Source organism: Aythya ferina (genome assembly GCF_964211825.1).
Source record: "Aythya ferina genome assembly, chromosome: 3".
NCBI lineage: Eukaryota > Metazoa > Chordata > Aves > Anseriformes > Anatidae > Aythya > Aythya ferina.
In genome coordinates this window covers 79950824-79974484 of record NC_140298.1, presented here as the reverse complement: position 1 = coordinate 79974484, position 23661 = coordinate 79950824, and the positions used below count along the sequence as shown (strand labels likewise).

At 42.9% G+C, this 23661-nt stretch overlaps 1 protein-coding gene across 3 annotated transcripts in view; it reads left to right on the top strand.

The window, feature by feature from the left end:
• The first annotated feature begins 8550 nt into the window (after positions 1-8550).
• THEMIS (thymocyte selection associated) overlaps positions 8551-23661 on the top strand; it is a 91894-nt gene continuing 76783 nt past the window's right edge. For 2 of the 3 annotated variants that reach the window (XM_084515268.1, XM_084515270.1), the window contains exon 1: positions 8552-8754. In XM_084515268.1, the coding sequence (XP_084371394.1) occupies positions 8664-8754 (91 nt within the window). In that variant the 5' untranslated portion in view covers positions 8552-8663. Of the gene's footprint in view, positions 8755-23661 lie in introns of all 3 variants that reach the window. The other variant, XM_084515269.1, reaches the window with a different exon arrangement.

Genomic DNA, 23661 nt, shown 5'->3' with positions numbered 1-23661 from the left:
TCGCTACAGCCTCCCTTGAGGTACCCATAGAGAGCGATAAGGTCGCCCCTGAGCCTCCTCTTCTCCAGGCTGAACAAGCCCAGCTCCCTCAGCCGCTCCTCATAGGACTTGTTCTCCAGGCCCCTCACCATCTTGGTTGCCCTTCTCTGGACCCGCTCAAGCACCTCCATGTCCTTCTTGTAGCGAGGGGCCCAAAACTGAACACAGTACTCGAGGTGCAGCCTCACCAGAGCTGAGTACAGGGGGAAGATTAGGCAGTACTGGAAAAAACTGGACAGCAGCCATTAAAAGTACTGTGCTCCCCTCTTGTGTGAAGTAGAGGATGGTGTGTATGCCATCCCTGAGGACATTAAGGTGCTTTTGGTGATGGCTCTATTTATGTTAATGGTACCAGGCACAGTGGAGAAGACAACACTGCTCTAGGGATGAGAAAAATAGAGGAAATTTTCCTCTGTAAGAGGAAAAGAAGGGCGTGCTCTGCCAAATGTGAAGCAAATAAACAAATGTAGCTTATGTTGGACCCATTTTTTTTATTATTATTTATTATTTTAATGTCCAGATGGTGTACCTTATTCTCTATTCTTTAAAAAACATTATCTATTTAATTGCACTATAACCCATACCTGAAAACAGAATTCTTTGTAATTGGTAAGTAAAAAAACAAAACAACAACAACAAAAGACACAAACTACACAACAGGGCACTAGTTATGTCTTTGTCTTTAAGAAAATAAACGCATGTCCTGGTTTCCAACCCTGCTGTCCCCAAGGTTGAGGAGCACTGAGGGCAGATGGAAAATGCCCTGGGTCCTCTCTTCTATGGGCTAAAACTCTGGCAGGTGCCAGCCTGGGAGTCTGGCTGCCTCTTCCAATAAAATCACCCTTTAGACTTTCTTTATTACAGATCTTAGTTCATGCACAGCTTTCTTGGACTTTTTCAAATGCCCTCGTCTATGTTCCATTCTCCTATATATTTCAAAAGACAAACAGCAATAGCAACAACAAAAACACAACACAACAAAATGAAATAGGTCCACCAATTAATGAAACCTTTGGACAGTTTCTTAAGAAAGAGTGAGGAACACCTGGAACAAGGCCATTGTTGCAGACTAGTTAAGCAGCAAATGCAGCTGAGCTTTCATATTGTAAAATACTGATAGCCAAAATGCCTTGCAGCAGGGTAATATCAATGCCTTGAAAATGGTAGAAAATCAGAATCAATTTAACTGATACATTGGCAAGTGTTAACTGCATTTTATATGCAGCCTTGATTCTTTGATGAACACCCAATTTTGCTGCAGAAACAATTTGTTTTTAGACTCAACATCATAAACAGAGCGGAAGTAATTGCAGTTAAGATTGTACTCCAACTTTCCAAAGCTGTTTCCAAAATCAGGCCAATAACATTGTGTGCTTGACAGACTGTGTCTTTCTGTGTACCTTCTTTAAGAAGGTTCCTACTGATGGTAAAGAGAAAAAAAAAAAAAAAAAAAAAGTAGGGGGGGAGAGAAGAGAGAGAGAAATGTTTGATTTTATAGCATTTTAGAATGGCAGCTGATATTTCAGTTCCAATACAAACAGGTAAACGTATTCAGTGCCACCACTTTATCATTAATTTGAAAGTCAGACAAAAAGAATGTCATTTAAGATAAATATTAAGGATGACAAAAAAATTCTAACCATTATTAAAATACATGTTTTTCTGCTTTCTTTTCCTGTATGTGTAGACTAAACTGTGGGTTCCAATGCTCACATAAAAAGGGGTTGTTAGTGCTCTTTCTTCCTGTAATGTAGACATTTGAGAGGTAAGAAGTGTGAGATGCCAGTTTTCATTCTGCTTCTGCTAAGCTCTTTGCTGTCAGGAAGAGTCAAACTGTTTTGCTTCCTGTCTGTAGAAAACTGTCAGCTGATAGGTGAAACTTCAGGAATAATTAGTGAAAGTAAATGTGTAAATTCCACTGGGGGACTCAATCTTTCACAAATATATTTAAATGAATGCAGTGTCCTTTTCTTTGAACAGTGGCAGGGTGCAAAAAATTATTTTGGATTCCTTTAATGGCATCTAGAAACCTATGTTGCCTCTTTAAAAATAAATTACAGCATACCCCACTGAAGGAATCACAAAGGGAGAGAGTGATATTTAAAATTAATGCAAAAAATTTCTCCAACATGTCTCCAGCTGTCAAAAAATACATTGAAGATAAGCCAAACATATTTCAAAACACTTTTTGTAATTTGAAGATATTTCAAGTATTTTTTCCTCTCAAAGTAAATCTTTAATGGACCTGTACTTTTCCCTAAAAATATTGTCGTTCTTTTTTAGATCCCTCCCTTCCTTTTTGTTCTGCTCTCCCCCTCCCTGAACCAGCATTCCACAAAAAACAGACATTTAATGAAATCTGCAAAGATATGTGGCTTTGATTTTATTTTTTTCCCCTAGGCTTTGTTGTTATTTGTCTTTTGTGTTTTTATTAATTTATTTATTTATTATTTTTTTTTAGTTATAAGAGGGAGAGAAAAATGGAAGATAGAGGTCAAAAACGCTAAATATTTGCTTTACAATTATTGGGATACTGAGGATTAGGTTTTTTAATAGTTTTTTACATTGTGATGCCCTGTATAGACATATGAATATTCCCATGGGAATATTGAGTTTCCATGCTGCATTGTTAACTAAAACGTAGTAACACTAATTGGAAGTCACCTGTATGGCCCATTTTGTGTAAACATTACCCATTTTGACAGGTTCCTCTTTGTATTGGAACTCCTATTGTACTAAACATCTGCAGTCTACTTTATCTTCAGTGTAATTTATGAACACTTACAAATTAACCCTCTTAACATTTGTATAAAGGAAGGTAGCATTAATTAATACCTGCCTGTCAATGAGGGAATGTTTGACTTTAGATTTTGAGTCCACAGAAGTGCGGAGGTTACAAATCTCAGATCACATCCTTCTTTGTGTGGTTGTACAATACATTTGTAGCACTGCCTGCCTATGTAGCACTTGAACATTTCAGGGTTTTGAGTGTCAAATTCATGCATAGTGCTAAAACTTTTAACATAGTAAGACCATGGTGCTAAAAACACTTACCTACAGATGGGGACAGAGTTCTGGAGATATATTTCCTATAGTTCATGGATATATACAGAACAATTACTCTTTGTTGAAGAAACTTTGGAAAAATGGATGTCAATATTCTTTGCAAGACAGTAACTTAAAATAGTATTATCAGCAAGGTGTTTTTATGGGAAGCCACAACCAACTGAAAGCCATAACTCTTCCTTATTAAGAATCTGCGCTAACCAGTATTAAAATCAATGGAAAGACCTTTCTGGCTCCAGTAGGTACAGAATCGATCAATAAAATGTAGAAAATACCCACAGGTTATTATTGTTCAGTCCATAAAAACAGTCAGCCAAAAACTTACTGTTTTTCGAAATGTAATGTGTGTACATGTGCTTCAGTACTTTTAAAAGCACTGGGGGATCCCAGTTCTTCAATAGGCTGTTCGCTGGAGTCAAACATTGGCAAACAACCCTCTGGGCTCAGGAGCTTTTACTAACAGGCTTTTGTTCACACCTGCTAAGCCATTTAAATTTCATATGAAGAACACGTCTAAGATCTCTCTGCCGAGCTGCAAAGAAATGTCAAAGAACCCAAAGTGTAGTTCCTGAAAACATAAAGGAAAGTTCACAATACAATCACAGTGCATTAAAATGTTCCAGGATTTTAAAGCCAGGAGCCATTGCAATTCATTGGGGTGACTGCCTGCTTTGTGAAGGCGTTAGGATTTTTCACCCAGTCATTTTTGTACCTAGTCCAACAGCTTGGAGCAGAGCAAGATTATATCTGTAGAAGGTCAGATTTTATTTTTATCTATGTGCTTCAGCTGATAGTGAAATACTATACGTTTCTGTGGTTAATCATCCTTGCTTTTTAACACAGATATTTATTTCAAATTTCAGCAGGATCTTGCTATGCCTTTGCAGAATTAAAAAGTCCTCTACCCAAACTGACTCATCCTATGGAGACTATGTGCAGAGACTGCACGTGGAAGTGGGAATGTTAAAAGATGTACGCATATATATCTTTGGTCATTGAAATATGCCATACAATGAATGCTTTACATTTGAAAGTGAAATTAGAAGAAATTGTTGCAGATGTGGGAGGATGTTACATAAATGTTAGCCATTCAGAGCTGTGTTTCTTTGGAAGGAAGACTTCAGTGTTTCAGGTACAATCATTTTGGTTTTACTGGCCCATCTATCTATGCATACAGAATCAGTGGGAAAAAAATGTACACAAAGGTCACATTGTAATGCTCCATTGGCAATTAGATTTTCAGCCAATTTGTTCCTGTCTGTCTGGGACAAATCTGGGGACACTACTGTAGGGGCTAGATTTTTTTTGTATGATGAGGCAAGAAGCTACTGACACCACCAATGTACATCACAAGGGCCATCGAAAAGACCTGGCTGTCATTTGAGTCAGGTGCTTCTTAGGGGTGCCTGCAGGGAACCTGAATGGTCCTACCAGAACTGCTGTTGATAGGGGGGAGGAAGATGCCAGATCCTGAAGTCTCTGTGGCTTCTTTTCATGCTGGGTTTGCCTCTGGAGAAGTTTCAGTGTAATATTGTTCACCCCACCAAGCTATCGAGCCAGAAGACTCCTATAAATGAAGGAAAACAGTGCAGCTTGATCCTCACCTATAGGAACAGATCGCTTGTTTCCCTGTGTTTATCAGAACAGTTCCTAATAGGGTCTTTGAGTCCTGTATTTAGTTGAGGCCTAAATGTCCCAAGTGTACATTTGTTCCCTTCAGAGATTATTTCACAGCCCAATGCACTTGTGTCAGGGAGAATTCCCTACAGTTTAATCTGACTTTATTTTTAAAGACAGGTGGAGTTTCTACCTTTCACTGGAATAAATACATAAGCATACTGAACTTTCTGCAGTGCCTTGAGTTTGATTCAAAAGATAGCATAACCATTCAATATAGCTCTCATGCACATCTGCCCTCCAGGTCTTGGCTGTTCCCAGTTTCCCTAAAGCATCCTCCTCTTTGGAATTATAGCCCTGCCAGCTCAAATTGCAAATACATTGTGTTTATAAACTCAGTAAGTAGGGCATATCTTCCTGTGGACATAATGCTTGGTTTCATATTTACTGGACCATTTTAGAGTCCCTTCAACAAGCTCAACTAATGGCTGCATTTATCAGGAGTTTGGTCTGAGTTTAAACAAAAACAAACAACAACAACAACAACAACAAACCACCTTCATGGATTCGGAAATGATTTTATTCAGAAAATTCAAACATTGCATTGACTTCCTGGAAATGAGGAAGTAAAGCAAATGAGTGTTCATCAGCATGCTGGAAGAATATCCCACTGGGGAATCGTGGGGATGGCGTGGCCAAACCAAATGTTGTCTACAGATTCACGGAGTATACTGGTAACATGGAGGTCCCCATAAGCTCTATTTGCAGAATGCAATAACTCAGAGATGGAGGTGTGGTAAGGAGAAGTTTATGACTCAGTTCTTTCTATAGGAAAAACGGGCCCAGATTTCGTCTCCACTCAGTACACTTTACCTGTATTTTTCTCCAGCTTGTCTTTTTCTTCAGTATTGAGACTTGGATGAAGCAGAATAAAATTTTCCAAGTCAAGATATTGCTGAGTATTTATTCTTCTATATGCTAACCTGCCCAAAAAGATCCCTTTTTAAGAACAGCCTGTGATGATGATGTAGTAATCTTCCATTCTGGGATGAAGAATGTTTTGGAGATGGCAAAGGATTTTTCTCTGCACTTTGCATTGCACAGCAGGCTGGAAAAAGCTCCTGCAGAGCATTATGGAGAACAGATCCTTTACCACTCTAGGTGCTGTCAGAAATTAAGATTCCTCTGATAACGCATGAGTGGTAAGTAGTACTTCTGATCTGGATTGTAGTTTCGGAAGAATGTATATACATGGCACCTCCTGTTTTGTTACGTTGCTGAACAAAGAGCTGGTCTCTGTGCACACAAAGGAGCAGAGAAAAGCTATGGCAGGTGGGAGAACCCCAGAGGTGCCCTGCTCAGGGTATTCCCAGTCACACTACAGGAGAGCCATTAGTCCGCTGAGGGCCCAGAGAAGGAAAGCCATCAGTCCAGCTGCCCACAGAAGAAAACAGAGAGGCACTGAGCAGCTGGGAACCTAAATAACCCATCAGAAAAAAAGAGATCCTGCCCAGACCCCCTTCAGGGCATCACAGGAGGAGATAAGGGAAAAAGCTCTTGAGGGCACCTCAACTGAGGGGGCTAAGCCTCAGGGTTAGGCCTCAGTTGTAAAGGGGTCTGGGCCAGCTGCTGGCATGGGGTTCTGGCCTTCAGGGCAGTGGCCTCCAGGGCTGCTCGCCTGCCCTGCTGCCAGCAGCTGGGAGATCAAGGGTCCAAGACCAGTGACCAGCCCAGCTCCTGCACTGCAAGTGTATGTCAGTATTTCCCACTGATGAGCTGTCAGCCAGATCAGACAGAGAGGGGACCGGGACAAGGCTGTTGGAGCTTGTACGAGCACTGTGGTTTCTGTCTTTACCTATGTGGCCAGTGCTGTATTGCTGTATTCATGTATAGATGTGCTCTGTGTGTGTGTGTGCACGTATACACGTGTGTGGACACATACAGCTGGTTGGTCCTGGGGACATGGATCTGCAGCAGCCTTGCTGCTGTTGGGCTTCTGGGTTTGGCAGACTACAACTGTTTTTGTGCTGGTTTGTCTTGCACAAAATCCATTCCTGTTTGTATGCTTGCTTTGCTAGAACCAACTGGTTTCAAAGCCAGTTATTAATTTTTATGTGTGTTTGCAATTCATGGTTGTTTTATATATATATATATATATATTTTTTTTTTTTTTTTTCTTTCTTTTTTGTGTGGTGGTGTTCTTAGCAAATTGAAGATCCAAATACAAGTGTATTCAGGAACAGTAAAAATGGCCCTAGGGGCTCTTTATCTATAGACCAAAACAATGTGGACAGGTAAAGCCCAGATTCTGGCACTGACACAATCCCTGAGAATCTTGAGAGCAGGTACCTTAGGAAAATTGGCTTTGATTCATTAGAGTTAGACACAATTTTTAATCTTATAAAGACGTCCTACCTAAATAACTGAAACTACTCACATATTTCAGTGCTCTGGACCCTGCAAAAATCAGCTTTTCATCATCAACCTTTTGATTGCCACTGAATGTGTGCGATTTCCCCAGATCAGTGCTGTTTGATTAATTTCATGTGTATTGTTGGTAAGGAGGGGGAGGACTCCTGTGTGTTACAAGTGGATGAGTGGTTGGCTGTGCATATACTCTAGCTTTCTAGCTTGGTTTTTACTAACACCTGTACCTCCTAGACCCAAAGCTGTTACTCATTTTGCCTGCAGCACCTGCAGTGTTAACAACTGGTGACAGCGAGCTCTGCACCTGCAGCCTCCCTGCTTCTAAACACTCTTTCACACGCTCTGCAGCAAAAATTCTTAAGACCAAGTTAACAAACTCTTCATATGCCACAGCCTTGCACCTCAAAAACCTGAGTACTCCCTTTAAACATGTTGTGTTTTGGTTTTTTTTTTTGTTTTTTTTTTTAAATATGAGGAAGCTTATATTGTCTCCTGTGAATTATTACATATAGATGAAATACAGCTACAGAGATTTTTTTAAAATAAATTATTGGCTTTCCATTTTGTCATAACATCATGCTTCCTGCTTTCTCTGACACCTCAGAGCAGTGCGAGACTGGTGTGAGGGAGCATGAAATCAGGCATTTCAGCTTTCCTGGTGATCTGATTCTACCCCTTATTTGCTACATAGTCTTGATGTTCTGAGGAGTGCTGCTGCAGTAACAGCTCTCAATAAAGTTCCGAATTGGTCTGAGACCAATGCTGGGATGTTGCCTTTAGTGCAGTCAGATTTGCACATGGTACTGGGCAGTAGCCTCTAAAAATTAATTCCCAGTTGTAGCATATCAAATTCAAATCCCCACAAGTCACTGATGACATTAAAACATCTTGGCCATTTTGCATAGCAGCATTGTGCTTTAATGTCCATTTACATGTCAAAGTTATTTGTACTGCCTTTTTATATCTCAAATCCAGCTACAATACTTAATGGAGCAAAAAGCATCAGAACAAAATGGTTTCATTTCTTCTCTTCAAAGGTTCTTTGTGGTTTTGAAGAGAACAAACACCAAGTTATTTTGCCGTGCTCCAACAAAACAAACAAACCCACCCAAATATGGTGTCTTTTCATCACTTTATGCAGGGAAGATGCTGGATGTCCTCTTTCTGCGGGGGTCAGTATTTCCAGGCACTGAATCAGTAACCAATGAGATGGAGTTTTATGGCAGATGCCCCCGACAACTCCAAAGTTTGGTCCCCACAGCGGTGCCTGCACCTCTTGGTGGGGCCAGGTACCCATGCTCAGCATCCCCTCTTCTCACTACACTCGTCTGCAGCCGTGGGAGGAAGCGGCCAGCGAAGCAAGGAAGCAGAAGTACCTTCCTGTGCTGCTCCTCCCCACCTCAGAGCCCTGCAGCTCTCGGGGTGCAGCACAAGCCAGGCTGCAAGCCTTGAATGCTCCAGAGCTTCTCACCAACCGTTAGGTGCCAGACACACATGCTGCCTTGTGGTGGACCATGGCATCTACCCTTGAGAAGTTCATTCATTCTTTGGACCCCAGAGCCCTTCCCAGGGTCCTCCAAATCCAGTCAGGCATCTATTTCCAAGGTGAGCAGCGCGTGCTTTTGGCAAGGTCTTGCAAGTCCTTCTTGGAAACCAGGTACTCCCTGTGAGGGGTGGGGGGTGGAGGTGGAGGGAGGATGTTGACAGACTTGTCTCCTGGCGGTTTCCCTCCAATTTTTTACCCCCTTTGAACAAAACAGTGTAAGGATGCTGTTGGGAAGTCTTTGGAGTGGTGTGCATCTGGTCTTCTAACAGGTTTTGAGAAAGGTGAAGTCATTAGTGCTCATCATATCCTGGAAATAGTACTGGAATGAGTCACGAATTTGCCTTGCACTGGCTCAGAAATCAGTCCAGAAATGGTGAATCACCTTGCGGCAGTTAATCGATTAATGCTAGTCCTGGTATTGGCATGGAGCAATAATCTCTGTCTTCAAAGTAAAGAAACAGTCTGGAAAGTGACCATGAAGGATAATAAGGAAAAACTTTTTCCTGAAGTTCTGAGCTGCTTTTGAGGGTGCTTCAGTTGCGCGCTAATACGAAGGGATGGGTATAAGCCAGATAGGAGTACCACAGGGGCCATATTTTGCTCTGTTTTTCTGCACTAGCTTTTGTTTGCTTGTTTGTTTTAATGCTGTATTTATTATTGCTGGGCTGTGCTTGTACACAAAGTAGAGTGGAAGGATGGTAAAGAGGCTTGCTCTGGAGGGAGAAGTTCCGCACTTGGTCAGGGCATAAGACTGCATTTAATAACAGTGAAAACACCATGTCAAGCCTGTGTATCAGTCTAGGAAAAGTAGGTTACCTGCTTGTCACTGCAGATCAATGGTTTGCAGAGGGATTAAGTGAGGACCTGATGTAAATAAATGTCTTAGCTGGACCATGCAGATTTTACAAATTCCTGGCAGCCAGGGGAGAAAGAGGGTAAACTTAGGCTCACACTACATAAAATAGAGGGTGCTTTATGATATGATCTCAAGCTTCAGGATCCACAATATTTACATTTACGTCATTCTAAAAATCCCCGTGCTGCCCCACAGTAGGAGAAAAGAGGAGCTGTGGCCGTGGAAAATCCACACTGCCCTCCTGGAGCTGGGGCTGGTGGGGGCGATCCTTCCTTCTGCTCTTGGGCAGGCAGGAGGATGGGAAGGCCACACTTCTGCCACAACTGTGGTAGGCAGCCGTGTTGTCCTGACTGCCCAGACTAACTGCTTGGAGACTGCCCAGGGCCTGTGAATAGTGCTGAAGTGCAAAAAGGTATTCTAGGAGATTAACTTGGCCAAAATTACCAGAAAATTTTGAAAATATGATTTTCTGAGCAGGCCTCTCTCGTGGCCTGCTCAAATTGTACTGTGTAAAATGGCCCAAGAACTTGATTCCAGCCTGAAATCAATGAAAATCTTGATGAGGAGGCTGCTACCTAGGTGATGATTTTAAATTAAAAAATCACTTTTTAAAGTTGGAGTAGCCACCGTAACTGCCTCTCTCCATACAGATAGAAAGCAGAGGTAACATAAATACAAGATGTAAATTTATATGCATATATATGTGTGTATACACACACAGAATACTGTGAGGTACATACATAGATACAAAACACTAAAATAAAACTACAGCAGCCCTGCTGTCAACAGGTTTCTGGGTCCCTCCAGTTTGCACCCTGCTGCTGGTGGGTGGCAAAGCTCTACACCCTCAGAGCAGGGTGTATTTCAGCACAGGCTTCCATTTGCTGTGTAGATCCTGGAGCGCGAGGAGAAGGCAACGGTGGAGGCACAGCCCACACTGTAGCAGTGCTCTCTCATGTGAGGAAAAGGCTCTTAACTGGCAACTGTCTCTAAGACAAGGGCTGCCCAACCTAGGAGCAGGTGGCATGTGCCTCATGCTGCTCTGGTTCTCCTTAAGCTGCCAGCAGCACCTCCTCTTCCTGCCCTCTGTTCCCGGTGGTTTCCTCTCATCTTGGCTCTGTGCCTCCCCACCAGCAGGCTAGGTGCTCCACTGACACACGTACCGGTGCATGCAGTACGTGAGCAATCATGGTGTTGGTAATGTCACGCCTTGCCTATTGACAGCAATGTGGGTTTATTGCTGTGGTTGCAGGGACCAAATCACAGCATTCATGCCATGATTTTAGTAGCTGCCAACCTGCTACAGGCAGCTTGGTCAGCTGATTCCCACCTGGATTAGCTGATTTATGGAGCTGGGTTTTGTAAGAATCTTAAACCTTTCTCAGTACAACATTTAGATAATAAGAGAAAAGATGTATTTTAAATCATCACACTGCTGAGATTGTTTGAAACTGGTCAGTAGCAAAAGATGAATAATTTCATGACATAAGAATTTAAAATAGTGAGAACTTGTACACTAGTGAGAATATTGTACTAGTGTACAATAGTGAGAAATGTACATGCTGAGTTCTCCACAGGAGAAACAAAAATAAAACAGCAACAACAAAAACAAACATACTGCACGGTCTCTTAATGCCAGTTTAAACAGTTACACAGAATGGCAAGTGGAATAAATAATGATTTACTAAATCCATTAAGAGCTGTCAGATCAAAGCTGCAGCAGGCAGCGAATGAAGGTTGTAACCATATATCTGGTAAAGAGACAGTGGAGTTTAATTCATGCTCTGGTTTTCTGTGGTGCACTGATGTGCTGTGGGGATGAAAATCTTCATTTACTCAATCTGGAAGCAACATTTTGCACAAAATGCACTTATGTCTAAATGATATTAAAAATATATGACTTGCAAATTTGTGTAACTGCTCTTGACAGAGTTTCAGTACCTCTGGAAGCATAAGGAAAACATAATGCTATACATCTTTGTAATGTAAGGGTCGGTGTATTTTTGTCCATGTGGTGAAATGTTTTTATTAGAAGCCGCAAAGTCAGGCTTTGGGGCAAGAGAGTGGGAATTTGATTGCCCTTGAACAAGGTAACAGCCCTTAAAAAAAAAAAAAAAAGTTCCGTCATTCTGTCTTCCTTCACACCATGTTGCACCAAATACAGTCTAGGTCTTTCCTTTTAGATGCAAGCCTACCTGCTACAGCACCGGGTGGAGAATATTGGAAATATGGGGTATGTACCCATTTTGCCATAAATTTCTCTACTTGCCCATACAAATTATGTCCCAGCCAATATTAATGGAATTGTGATTTATTTAACTGTTGTGGTGGTTCCGCTCGAGTGGGCAGCCGAGCTCCACCACAACCACTCTCTCACTCCCCCTCCTCAAAGAGGAACGGGGAGAAAATATGATGAAAAGGGCTCAAAGGTTGAGATAAGGACAAGGAGATCACTCAGTAGTTATTGTAACGGGCAAAACAGTTTGGCGAAGGGAGACAGTAAGATTTATTGCTTATTACTAACAAGCTAGAGAAGTGAAAAACAAAGGAAAGAAACCAAAAGCACCTTCCCCCCCCCATTCACCCTCTTCCACCTCCTCCCCCTGAGCAGTGCAGGGGAACGGGGTAATGGGGGTTATGGTCAGTCTACAGCGCTTTTTCTCTGCCGCTCCTTCTCGGTCACTCTCATCTCCTGTGCTGTGGGGTCGCTCCCACAGGATGCAGTCCTTGATGAACTGATCCAGCGTGAGCTTCCCACAGGCAGCAGCTCTTCCAGAGCTGCTCCAGATATGGGTCCGTACCACGGGGTTCATCCCTCAGGAGCAAACTGCTCCAACCTGGGTCCCCCACGGGCAGCAGCTCCTGCCAGGTCACCTGCTCCTGTGTGGTCTCCTCTCCACGGGCTACAGGTCCGGCCTGGGATCTGCTCCAGCAGGGGTCTTCCACAGGCAGCAGCCTCCGTTGGTGCAGGGCCACCTGCTCCACCGTGGTCTCCTCCACGGGCTGCAGCGTGGAACCCTGCTCCACCATGGTACTCCATGGGCTGCAGGGGGACATCCTGCTTCACCATGGTCCTCAGCACAGGCCGCAGGGGACTTCTGCTCCAGCACCTGGAGCACCTCTCCCCCTCCTTCTTCACTGACCTTGGCACCTGCAAGGCTGTTCCTCACTCCTCTCACTCTCCCAGCTGCTGTGTGGTGCAGTGTTTTTTTCCCTGTCTTAAATATGCTCTCACAGAGGCGCAAAACAGCATCGCTTATTGGCTTGATTCTGGTCAGCAGTGGGGCCCTTACAAAACAAGAGGCAGCTTTTAGATCCTTCTCACAGAAACCACCCCTATGGCCCCCTGCTACCAAAACCTTGCCACATAAACCCACTACAACTGTACCTTCCAAAACTTCAAAGGGACAAGCCTACATGTATATAGACCCCTAAGCTAAAGGCATTTGAAATTTTGTGATTGGTGATGAATGCTACAACATAGACTCCTCTCTGCAGAACAGTTCCCTTTTCTGTTCTTGGCTTGAACTGAGGGTTGGGTTTCCTGTAAGGTTTTACCTTAGCGGTATGAGAGCAGCAGCAGTTCCAATGTTTTTCATGCCATACTGGACTTTGGGGTGATCTGAAGCCCCAGCCAGCTTGCCTTTGGCTGGAAGGTCAAGGTTTGAGGGGCTGACTCAAGTTCCCATGTTCTTCGTGACCTTCCCTTCTACAAGTGTGTGGCTGTATGCTCAGAGTCCCAGCCTGCAGTCACTCTCTGCGACTGTCTGGCGCTATGCAGTGTCAGGAAGATGAGTTTTTAGTAACAGCCTTGACTTCTTCTGAAGTGCTTTTCATTCATCATACTCGATGGGCCATATAGAAGTAGGAAAATTATTGTCATCCCTGGTCTACAAACAGAAACACAGTTGAGAGAAGAGCACAGTACTGCCAGCCCCAGGGATACCTCTTAAGGCAGCTGTTTGGGACTCTGAAGTTCACCGTCCTTGTTATAACATCACCTCTGCAGAAACCGGACTGCTAAGGGAAATAGGAAGGCTGAGTATAAGCTGAAAGCAAATTTGTCACATACAAATATCTTAGTAATCAGCACTGATTAGAAAGGAACTACGGTGCAGTCTGAAGTACATGACAATTTAATAGCTCATTAAAATATGTTATTAACAAATTAAACTGCCGAAACTCCATTAGAAACTGATGTGATTGATTGAATATCTTTCTTTGAACATTTTAGTAAATATTGATGCTTATTGAGCTAAGTATTGTATGGCCACTGATTTTTTACAGATAGCATGCAAGTATGAGCTTTCATCTTTATGTTGCAAAAATTATGTCTGTTTTAATACTGATATAATTATTTTATGGGTAATTGAATTTAATATTCTGCAGGCTTAATTTAACCAGTGGCAGAATAGTAAAAAGTGTCAAACTTTAATTGTGAAAGATGTGGAATTGCATTGCTCGAGGCACCTATTCTGTTGGTGTTTCTTGCCACTAGCCATATTACCTACCCACAGCATTCCCAGTTTTTACTCAGTATAAATAGAAATCCTGTGTTGCATTTTTTATTCCCCTAAAGCACACTTCAGCTATGGGATTAGGATCCCAAGAATTGGGATTTGTTACAGTATGGGGAGACTTGGTAGTTCCTCAACATAGTTGAGCTGCTCCAAAGCAGCACTTGCTGTGTAAATTGCAATGCCAGAATGTCTCTTTATGATGGACCCATGAAAATCATTAGGAAAGTTTATGCTGTATGCCCTTTCTATGGGGAGAAGAGAGCTTGAAGGCAGCAGCCTCCAACTCCACAGGTCTGGGGTACAGTAAAGCAGCAGGCTGCAAATGCAGTGCTCTGCTCTGCTCCCACTGCTGGGGGGCTGGAAAGTTCCAGGTCTCTGGGTGCAGGGAGTAAGCAGTGGGAAGAGATAGCTGTGGGGTCACATGCATACTCATGGCTGATGCTCTTGCAGGTCTAAAAGATGCTCAAGATTGCCAGGTGTGCATCTCCCAGCCCCATGCAACTATTTGGTGCTCTTTGAAAGTTGCAAGGGGTGATGCCAAACAAATCCCACAGGGACGTGTTCCTTCTTTGGTGAATGCGAACAGCTCCATTCACAAATGCTTTTTGGTGAACCTTGAAGAACATGAGCATGCTCAGGCTCATGGTTACTCTTGGTTGTCTGCATATCCATGCCTGTTCGCTGCCTCTGCAGTTTCAATTTCACCCTTTCTGCTTCTGTTACTAGGAAGCAGCATCTTTCCAGAGCGTGCTTCTGTGAGCCTTGCAGGAGAGCCATGGGTTCAGCCAGCCATTAGCAGAGCACTGCAACCAATTACAAAAAGTCCTGTTAATCCTGGAACTGCATCTAGGCAAACTGGATAAAAGAGAAATCCTCGTACATCATTTCCGCTGCCCCAAGTCTTATTTGTGCAAGAAATCATGCTCAACACTAATAGTTAGAAAACAATCATGTAGGAAGGAATGATTTTTAATCCTTTTAAGGCAACCTAGAGGAAACAAACCCTGCTGGCTTAGTGTAAGAAGCCAGTGAGTCAATGAAAACTAGGATATGTAGTATTTAATACCCATGAATAAATCAAGAAAGCTTCCTCTTCATGATTAATAAAGGCACTTTCTATTTAAAAAACAACAACCAACCAACCAAAATAAAAATAAAGCAACAACAAAGCCCACACTGTTTAAACAGAGGAAAAATTGTGGACAACTTTGAACAACTTTGATGAAGATAATCGGGGCTGTACTTCTTAGAGGTGGAAGATAATAAAAATGACCTGTGTTTTCACAGGATGGAGTCTTCTTCGAGTGAAAGGGTCAAGGGGAGAATTGCATGAGAATCTGTAGAACTTTGTGGTTCAGTCCTTGTGCTTGCTGATTTGCTTCATTTTTGCAGAGATAGAAGCCAAATCTGTCTGTGAAAATGAAAGGGTTTCTTCCCTTGAACATAGTTATTTCCTTTCCTCTTGATTCAGCAGTTAGGAGTGAGATCCCTGGGTACAACAGTAACAACAGATTGTTTGAATTCTCTTTTGTGGTCAGTAGTCAGAAGATGTTAATAAATTTTCTCTATTAATATGTACCACTGAAACTATCCTGTACTTGTTCAGACTGCTTCAAAAACATATTTTATTCTGAACAAGAGGGAAACTGCCTTTCAATGAATACAGTATTGCATTCGAACGAAACCTGACTTTTATGGGTCAGATATTGCTCATTTTATTCATGCTGCAGCCCTCCATGGGATGACTCATCCAGACACAGTGTGAAAAACCTGACCCTCAGTAGTTGGCGTTGAGAGGCAAAGACTTTTTGAGGATCACGGACATTTTCTTCATGTGAGATTCAGCTCTGGGCCTCTCTGTGGATGGCACCACAGATGGGTAGGATATCCAAAATACCTGGCTTATTTTGATGTGAGGATCTTCCCTGACATGCTGCAGGTGCCTGGAATGTGCTGATTTCCTGCAAGGGAGCAGGCTCCCCAGATGTTCTTGTTGGGGGTGGCCTCCAGGGATGAAAAGAGAAGGTGTGCAGCAGGAGGAGCCATGCTTTCCTGAGCACCAGCCTGCTGTCCTGTAAAAATACTGCAGTGACCTTCACAAACCTGGGCTCTGGGGAGGTAAGGGGACAACTACAGCAAATGGGAGGGGTAGGAAGGTCCTGGTATAAACTTCTTGTGGTACACAAGTCCATGACCATGCTTGTTGATGAGTTTCAGGTCTTTAGTGGGGGGTATTTTTTTCTACAATAACTTTTCTTCCAGCCATGATTTATGTGTGAGGGGATGTGGCCTTTGCCCAGGTTCACAGTTTCTGGTTAGCTCCCTTGGGCAGACAGTAATGGGTCAAGGGGCAACATGCAGTGGACTCAGTGGGGGAAGGTGCTTAAACTTGTTGCCATTTTGGGGCTACATCTGTGATGCTCCACACTCTGGCCTGATCTTGTAACTCAATTTAAGCAGCCTTCTTAAACCCAGTCCAACAAAGTACATGTGCTGCAAAATATCTACTTCAATAAGCATAACTTAAATCAAATTAATGCTGCAAAGCAAATGAATAAGACTAAATAAATCACAAACTGTTAAAACAGCAGTGATTTCAGAAGAAGCTTTTGACATTCTTTTTGTTACTACATTAATTCCAACTGGTGGGGGTAAAACCAACAAAAGGTCAAAGATGTTGAATTTGGAGCTGTGGTTTCACTTGCTCTTTCCATTATAGTGGGTACTGCATGCACAAAACCGGTGCTTCCACACAGCCCTCCGGGTAGATGAGAATCAGAAAAAAAAAGGAAAAAAGAAAGCCATAAACCCATCAGGAAAGAAATAAATCAGAAACTGCAGAAGTAATTTTTTTTTTTTTTAAATTCCATTATGATTGAAATGGCTTAAAGCACTTGACATTTAAAGTTTGACTTTATATGGCTAAAGATAAATCTTACAGCTTTTGTTTTTTGACGGTTTTGTGCTGGCAAAAATCAGACCCTCAAAAATCAGACCCTCTGCAGCCTAAGTAGATAAGATCAAGATAGGATGCCCTGTTTTCAAAGAGCCTTTTGAAGGGAGTTTACCTTCATGGCAATCTAGCCATGGAGCTCCTTGGAGGATTTTTGTCCCAGACTGATCAAATGTACAGATTTTTGTTGCTTAGGACACTTTAGAAAGAGAAGACCTGTTAGAAAAAACAGTAAGTCACTCAGTCACTTGATAGGGTGACTTGGTAGGTGACTGGGTACACAAACTCATGCCACCTTCATGACGACCACAAACCCTGGGCCTCTGGAGCATCGTGTGGGATGGAACACAGGGGAGCTGTGATCACCCACTCTCAGTGGGCACACCTTCCAGGGGTAGGAAGGAAGGGGCGGATGAAAGCTTCATGTGGTTTGCAGCTACTCTCACAGCTTGGGTTTGGAGAGAGAAGCTGGGGCATGCTTTGTTCTTTGCCTGCCATTGTGTATATGATTTTCAGCCTTTGTATTTTCCCCAGAAGCTGTTAGTTTGTGGGGTTCAATGGGGAAAGTCCAGCATGCTGATTATCCTCTAAAGTGGTTGGGAAATACTTGACTGAAAAAGACACGTAACTTTAAAGTCCAGCATGCTGATTATCCTCTAAAGTGGTTGGGAAATACTTGACTGAAAAAGACACGTAACTTTCTCTTGTCAGAAACTGGTTGCTTTTCCCTTCTGCTTAAGCAGAGTGTAATACCGTTAATGCTATTAAGCAAAACTCTCCTCCCTACAACTTTAAAATACATCTCACTTCTTGCTAAAGAGCATAAACTCTGGACAATTGACTAACCCCCACATAATGCCCATAAAGAATGATATCTTTTTTACTGACTCTAATTATAGATGCATTATGCCCTTCATATTACTTTGAGAGCCTGCAGCAGCCTTAATAAAACTGATTTTAACCAAGCTATGTCACAGCAGAGAACAGGCTATTGCAATTCCAGTGGAATGGCTACACCAGAGTGTTGTGCCTTTCTGTGAAAGCAGAATCATTTCAGCAGCCACTGAAACACAGGCACCTCTGATCTGGGAAGACAGCACCCATATGGGCAACCGATGACAACATAATAGTGGAGAAAGGAACATTCGGAGAAGGACACTGGGACAAAGTTCTCCTCTTTCAAGACTTGTCAGGAGATCTGTCATCTCCTTGCAAAGCAGCCAGGCTCCTGGTTCTTTGGATCTTCTTTCAAAGACATCTCAGCCTGCCAGCTACAATGAATTCAGTGGGTGCTACTGAGAGATGAAAAGGGCGAATTCTTTCCTTCAAGGATGCAAACTCATGGGGCTAGGGAGTCAATGCCTACTGTTCTGCCTGCAAAGTTACTTGGTTGCATTAGTAGAAAAGTGTGGCCTTTGTTGAAAAACAGAATAGCGGGTATTTGGAAGTGCTTAGCAGCACCCTGTAGCAGACAGGCTGTCGGACTGGGAGTCGGCCAGCCTGGGCTTGAGCTCCAGCCCTGCTGAATGGCCCTCTGTGCCCCTGCGGTCAGGTCTTTTGTCTGGTGTGCATCGCTCTCCCCAGCCCTCCTCACTGAAGCACCCAGACTTGTGTGACTAAAGGGAGTTATGTAGAAGTGATGTATTATTGCTGTTTAGTCATGGATCTGATTTTGAGCAACACTTCCTATAAGGATCACTGAAGCATTCACTCCTAGAGCAGTCACCGAATGGGGCTCTAAGCTACTGGAAAGCAAAAGAGAAATATTACTGAGATGGTTGCTGTGCTGTCGTTCTAACTTGTATTACAAGGTTTTTCTCTCAGTAGTACTGTCACATGCCCTGACATGAAGAATGACAAGATCCATCTCATGCATTAGCTATATTTATATTTTATCTTGTTGTTTTTAATATGAAAAGACTTTTCTTGTACATTTAATAAGAAATAACTCAAATAAAGGGCTCATGATAGGGACGATGCTGGTGTGGCTGCTTAACATTTTAGGGAAGATGGAGGAGAAAGATGCTGAAGCAATTGTTATGGTTGCTTTGATGTGATCACAGCAATTGCTAATACAGATTGTCAAACTAGAGATGAGTTTATGAAAGGATATAAATGTGTTTTTTATTGAACAAAGTAGCAATCCAGAAAAGGTGGTTTCAAAGGCAACAAGCTCTTTAATTACAGCCTTCAGGGGCATTGTTTGATCACTGTAAATAAACTGCTTTATTCTGGGTTCTGTTAAAATGCTTTTTTTTTTTTTTTTTTTTTTTTGCACTCTACTGCATACATTTTTCTCAAATCAAAAAGATTCAATCCTTAAGTTTACTGGATTTACTTTTCAATGTCTTATACTTGCTTTGTGACTTGAATGGGAAAAACACAGTGACTTTTATGTGCAACAGCAAATAAATGCACAAAAAGGTCCATTTTAGTTTTAATTTTTTTTTTTTCATATATTTTTTGGGGGGGGGGTCAACATCACACAGACTGAATAAATTCTTTCTGGGTCATGTTGTCACACAGCAGGTATTTTCACAGTGTTTTAAGACTAATTATTGTGGCTTTTAAAGGAAAAAGTATTTTTATTTTCCCTTTTGAAAACCATGCAGTTTCCCTCCCTTCCTTTTATCAGCACAAATATTTGCTGTAAATGCCTATATGACAAATCACATAGGTAACATTTTTCTTGTCTGAATGTAATCTTCATTGTACTATTCCAGGCAAACCTCCAAGCAAGGGCTAAAATCAGGACTAAGGCAATCTAGTTGCAGAGAAATATGTAATTACAATCAATACTGTATGTACAACTGCACCCCCTCAAAGTGGATCTGATCTTGTATGGATGGCAGAGTTTCATTTTTTTATGTTTTTTTTTTATTATTATTATTATTATTTTTATTATTTTTATTATTTTAAATGTTATGTTTTGTTTTTTAATTCTGGTATTATTAAAAAGGAGGCTTTTACAATGACAGTCTAGGTCCATTAGACATCCTTTTCCCAACCTCTCACCTGAAGAGTCTTTCAACCTCTTGGTATATTTCAAATGAATTTGCTAAAGGAAGAGGTAATTGAAGTCCTACAAGCTGCCCATGAAAATGGTCATATAGATAGATACCCATCTATATACTTACATACTGTCATATCTATCTGTCAGTCTATTCTTGTATCACTACTGACAAGCTGTTGAAGGTGGGTCTCTGACTTCCTTAATTGGTGGAAAATGCTATAACACACTTCCACTGGTGGTTGTACAAGCATTATATCCAGCCTCTCTTCTGGGATGAAAGGTACCTGTCCTGCACCTACAAGTCGTGGGATACTTGGGCACTCTCTCCATCTGCTCCGCTAAAAGTGTTTCTCTGTTCTGGAAGATTTAAAGCACACTTCCTATCTGCTTAATTCCCTTTCCCTTCTTAATGATGCCAAAAATATGTCTTTCCTTTGTTCCTCTTTTATTTAAAACAATAATGGGTTCACTTTTCTTGTTATTATTACTAGGCATTAGATTTACCAGCGAATTATGTACCCATGTAACAGTTTATTTCTCTGATAATGGGACAACCAGCTCCTCTCCTTCCCTTCCCTTCTCCCTTCCCTTCCCTTCCCTTCTCCCTTCCCTTCCCTTCTCCCTTCCCTTCCCTTCCCTTCCCTTCCCTTCCCTTCCCTTCCCTTCCCTTCCCTTCCCTTCCCTTCCCTTCCCTTCCCTTCCCTTCCCTTCCCTTCCCTTCCCTTCCCTTCCCTTCCCTTCCCTTCCCTTCCCTTCCCTTCCCTTCCCTTCCCTTCCCTTCCCTTCCCTTCCCTTCCCTTCCCTTCCCTTCCCTTCCCTTCCCTTCCCTTTTCCCTTCCCTTCCCTTTTCCCTTCCCTTCCCTTCCCTTCCCTTCCCTTCCCTTCCCTTCCCTTCCCTTCCCTTCCCTTCCCTTCCCTTCCCTTCCCTTCCCTTCCCTTCCCTTCCCTTCCCTTCCCTTCCCTTTTCCCTTCCCTTCCCTTCCCTTCCCTTTTCCCTTCCCTTCCCTTTTCCCTTCCCTTCCCTTCCCTTCCCTTTTCCCTTCCCTTCCCTTCCCTTTTCCCTTCCCTTCTCCCTTCCCTTCCCTTCCCTTCCCTTCCCTTCCCTTCCCTTCCCTTCCCTTCCCTTCCCTTCCCTTCCCTTCCCTTCCCTTCCCTTCCCTTCCCTTCCCTTCCCTTCCCTTCCCTTCCCTTCCCTTCCCTTCCCTTCCCTTCCCTTCCCTTCCCTTCCCTTCCCTTCCCTTCCCTTCCCTTCCCTTCCCTTCCCTTCCCTTCCCTTCCCTTCCCTTCCCTTCCCTTTTCCCTTCCCTTCCCTTTTCCCTTCCCTTTTCCCTTCCCTTTTCCCTTCCCTTCCCTTCCCTTCCCTTCCCTTCCCTTCCCTTCCCTTCCCTTCCCTTCCCTTCCCTTCCCTTCCCTTCCCTTCCCTTCCCTTCCCTTCCCTTCCCTTCCCTTCCCTTCCCTTCCCTTCCCTTCCCTTCCCTTCCCTTCCCTTCCCTTTTCCCTTCCCTTCCCTTCCCTTTTCCCTTCCCTTCCCTTTTCCCTTCCCTTCCCTTCCCTTCCCTTCCCTTTTCCCTTCCCTTCCCTTCCCTTTTCCCTTCCCTTCCCTTCCCTTCCCTTCCTTCCCTTCCCTTCCCTTCCCTTCCCTTCCCTTCCCTTCCCTTCCCTTCCCTTCCCTTCCCTTCCCTTCCCTTCCCTTCCCTTCCCTTCCCTTCCCTTCCCTTCCCTTCCCTTCCCTTCCCTTCCCTTCCCTTCCCTTTTCCCTTCCCTTCCCTTCCCTTCCCTTTTCCCTTCCCTTCCCTTCCCTTCCCTTCCCTTCCCTTCCCTTCCCTTCCCTTCCCTTCCCTTCCCTTCCCTTCTCTTTTCCTTTTTCACATTTTTCCTAGAACTGGTGCTTTTAGAATGTCAATCCATTTGTTTTCCCCAGCATTATATTTTTGCTCAGATGAAAGACCTTGGGAGTTAAGGTGCTGTGACAGCCCTTGTGTCTATTCTGTGCACTTTCCTTGGTGTTTTGCAGTCTGGTGTTTATAATCCATCTTTTTCTGAATGCATTATCTTGGCCCTTGATGTTTCAAACTGAGCCTGCAGCTCCATGTAATGCTTTTTGTAGACTACAGCTTGAACTCCATATGCTTGTCTGCCTCAGGTATTTTGTCTCTTTTATAAGTGCAGATTTTCCTTTCTTGTGTATTTTACCCTTTTCTTGTACTTTTTTAGACTTTCTGCCATCTCTACAGTGCCAGGCTGCTGTTCACCCCTTGTATGTTATTTGCATTTCTCATGTTTGGCAATTTTTTCTTGCTTTGTCAAAGGCAAATTTTTGGGCCATTCAGTCATCTGTTTTTGAGTGTTTGGTGTATCTAGTCTCTTCTCATGGATACTGCTAGATTGGTTCTGAAACCTCAGACTCACCACTAACTTAAAAGTGTTTTCACTTTTTTGCAAGCTCTGCTTATACTTTCTATTGTGTGGTGGAGGGCTGTACTTCTCAAACTCTCTGCAGTACAATCTGTAGTAAAGATAGTGTGCCTGAGGAAAAGCAAACCTGATGAAAGTAGTAAGTCCTTTAGAACCAGCCATAACCAGAAGCAGGACCGTCCTCTGCCTCCCTTCTTTATTTTCCACTCTGCTGCAGATACAGGCTGAAGTAGTGGTTAAATCTTCATCAATCACAGCATTTTCTGGAGAGGATCAGCCTCTTAACTCTTCCCTTCTTCCCCTCACAGCAGTTACTTGGTTTGCTTTACTGAATCTACCATATTATTTACTAATCTCCCCAAGGCAGCGAGGCCACCGAACCCTCACCGCTCAATGCCTGTGCTCTTACAGAGTAGCACCGCCAGCGTGTGGGTGCACGGCGGGTCCCACGTGGATCGAAGGCAGTGCTTGCGAAGGCTGACTAGCAGAGATGAAAGTAAATGTGCCCGAAGCCTGTAATTAGACAGTGGAGTTACTTTCAATATGCTAAATGGTTTCTTGGGGTCTATTTTCAAGTGAGGTAATCTGGAGACTCTGTGTCTAAATCTGCGCTGAATAAAAAATAAATAAATAAATAAAAGCCTCTGGAAGCCACGAGCTCCCATTTTGAACATGTTTTTGCAAATATTTGTTCAAGAGTGAGAATATTGGAATTCTTTGCTCATTTTTTGATGTTTCTGTAATGCAGAGCTCATCATGTGGGGTCCTTTGGGATTCCCCATACCTCAAAATATCATGGTTGCTTGTGATTTCTGCTGCGTCTTATGTGAGGAGTGAGGAGGTTCAGCACAAAAGGAATACTACTCTCTTTGAGGCTGCTCAATTTTCTCTCCCTCTCACTCTCATATGTAATAAGTATTGCACAAACTCTTTTCTGACTGTCATAAAATATCCTAGAGAGCTCAGCTAAAGCAAGAGAGCTATAATAATTCCTCATGTGTTTATTAGAGCAGCAGCTACGCTGCCGATAGGAACTGTAACAATATCTAGCAGAGAAAGCTGGGTTAGTCGGTGTTGAATTGCTCAGGGGCTAAGGGGAGAGAAAACAACTATGCAGTATCTTTACAATAAGAAAACTAGATTGTTGTTTTATAGTTAAAGGGCAGCAACTCTCTTGATCTTCTGGTTGGTACTAGACTGGTTGAAAGA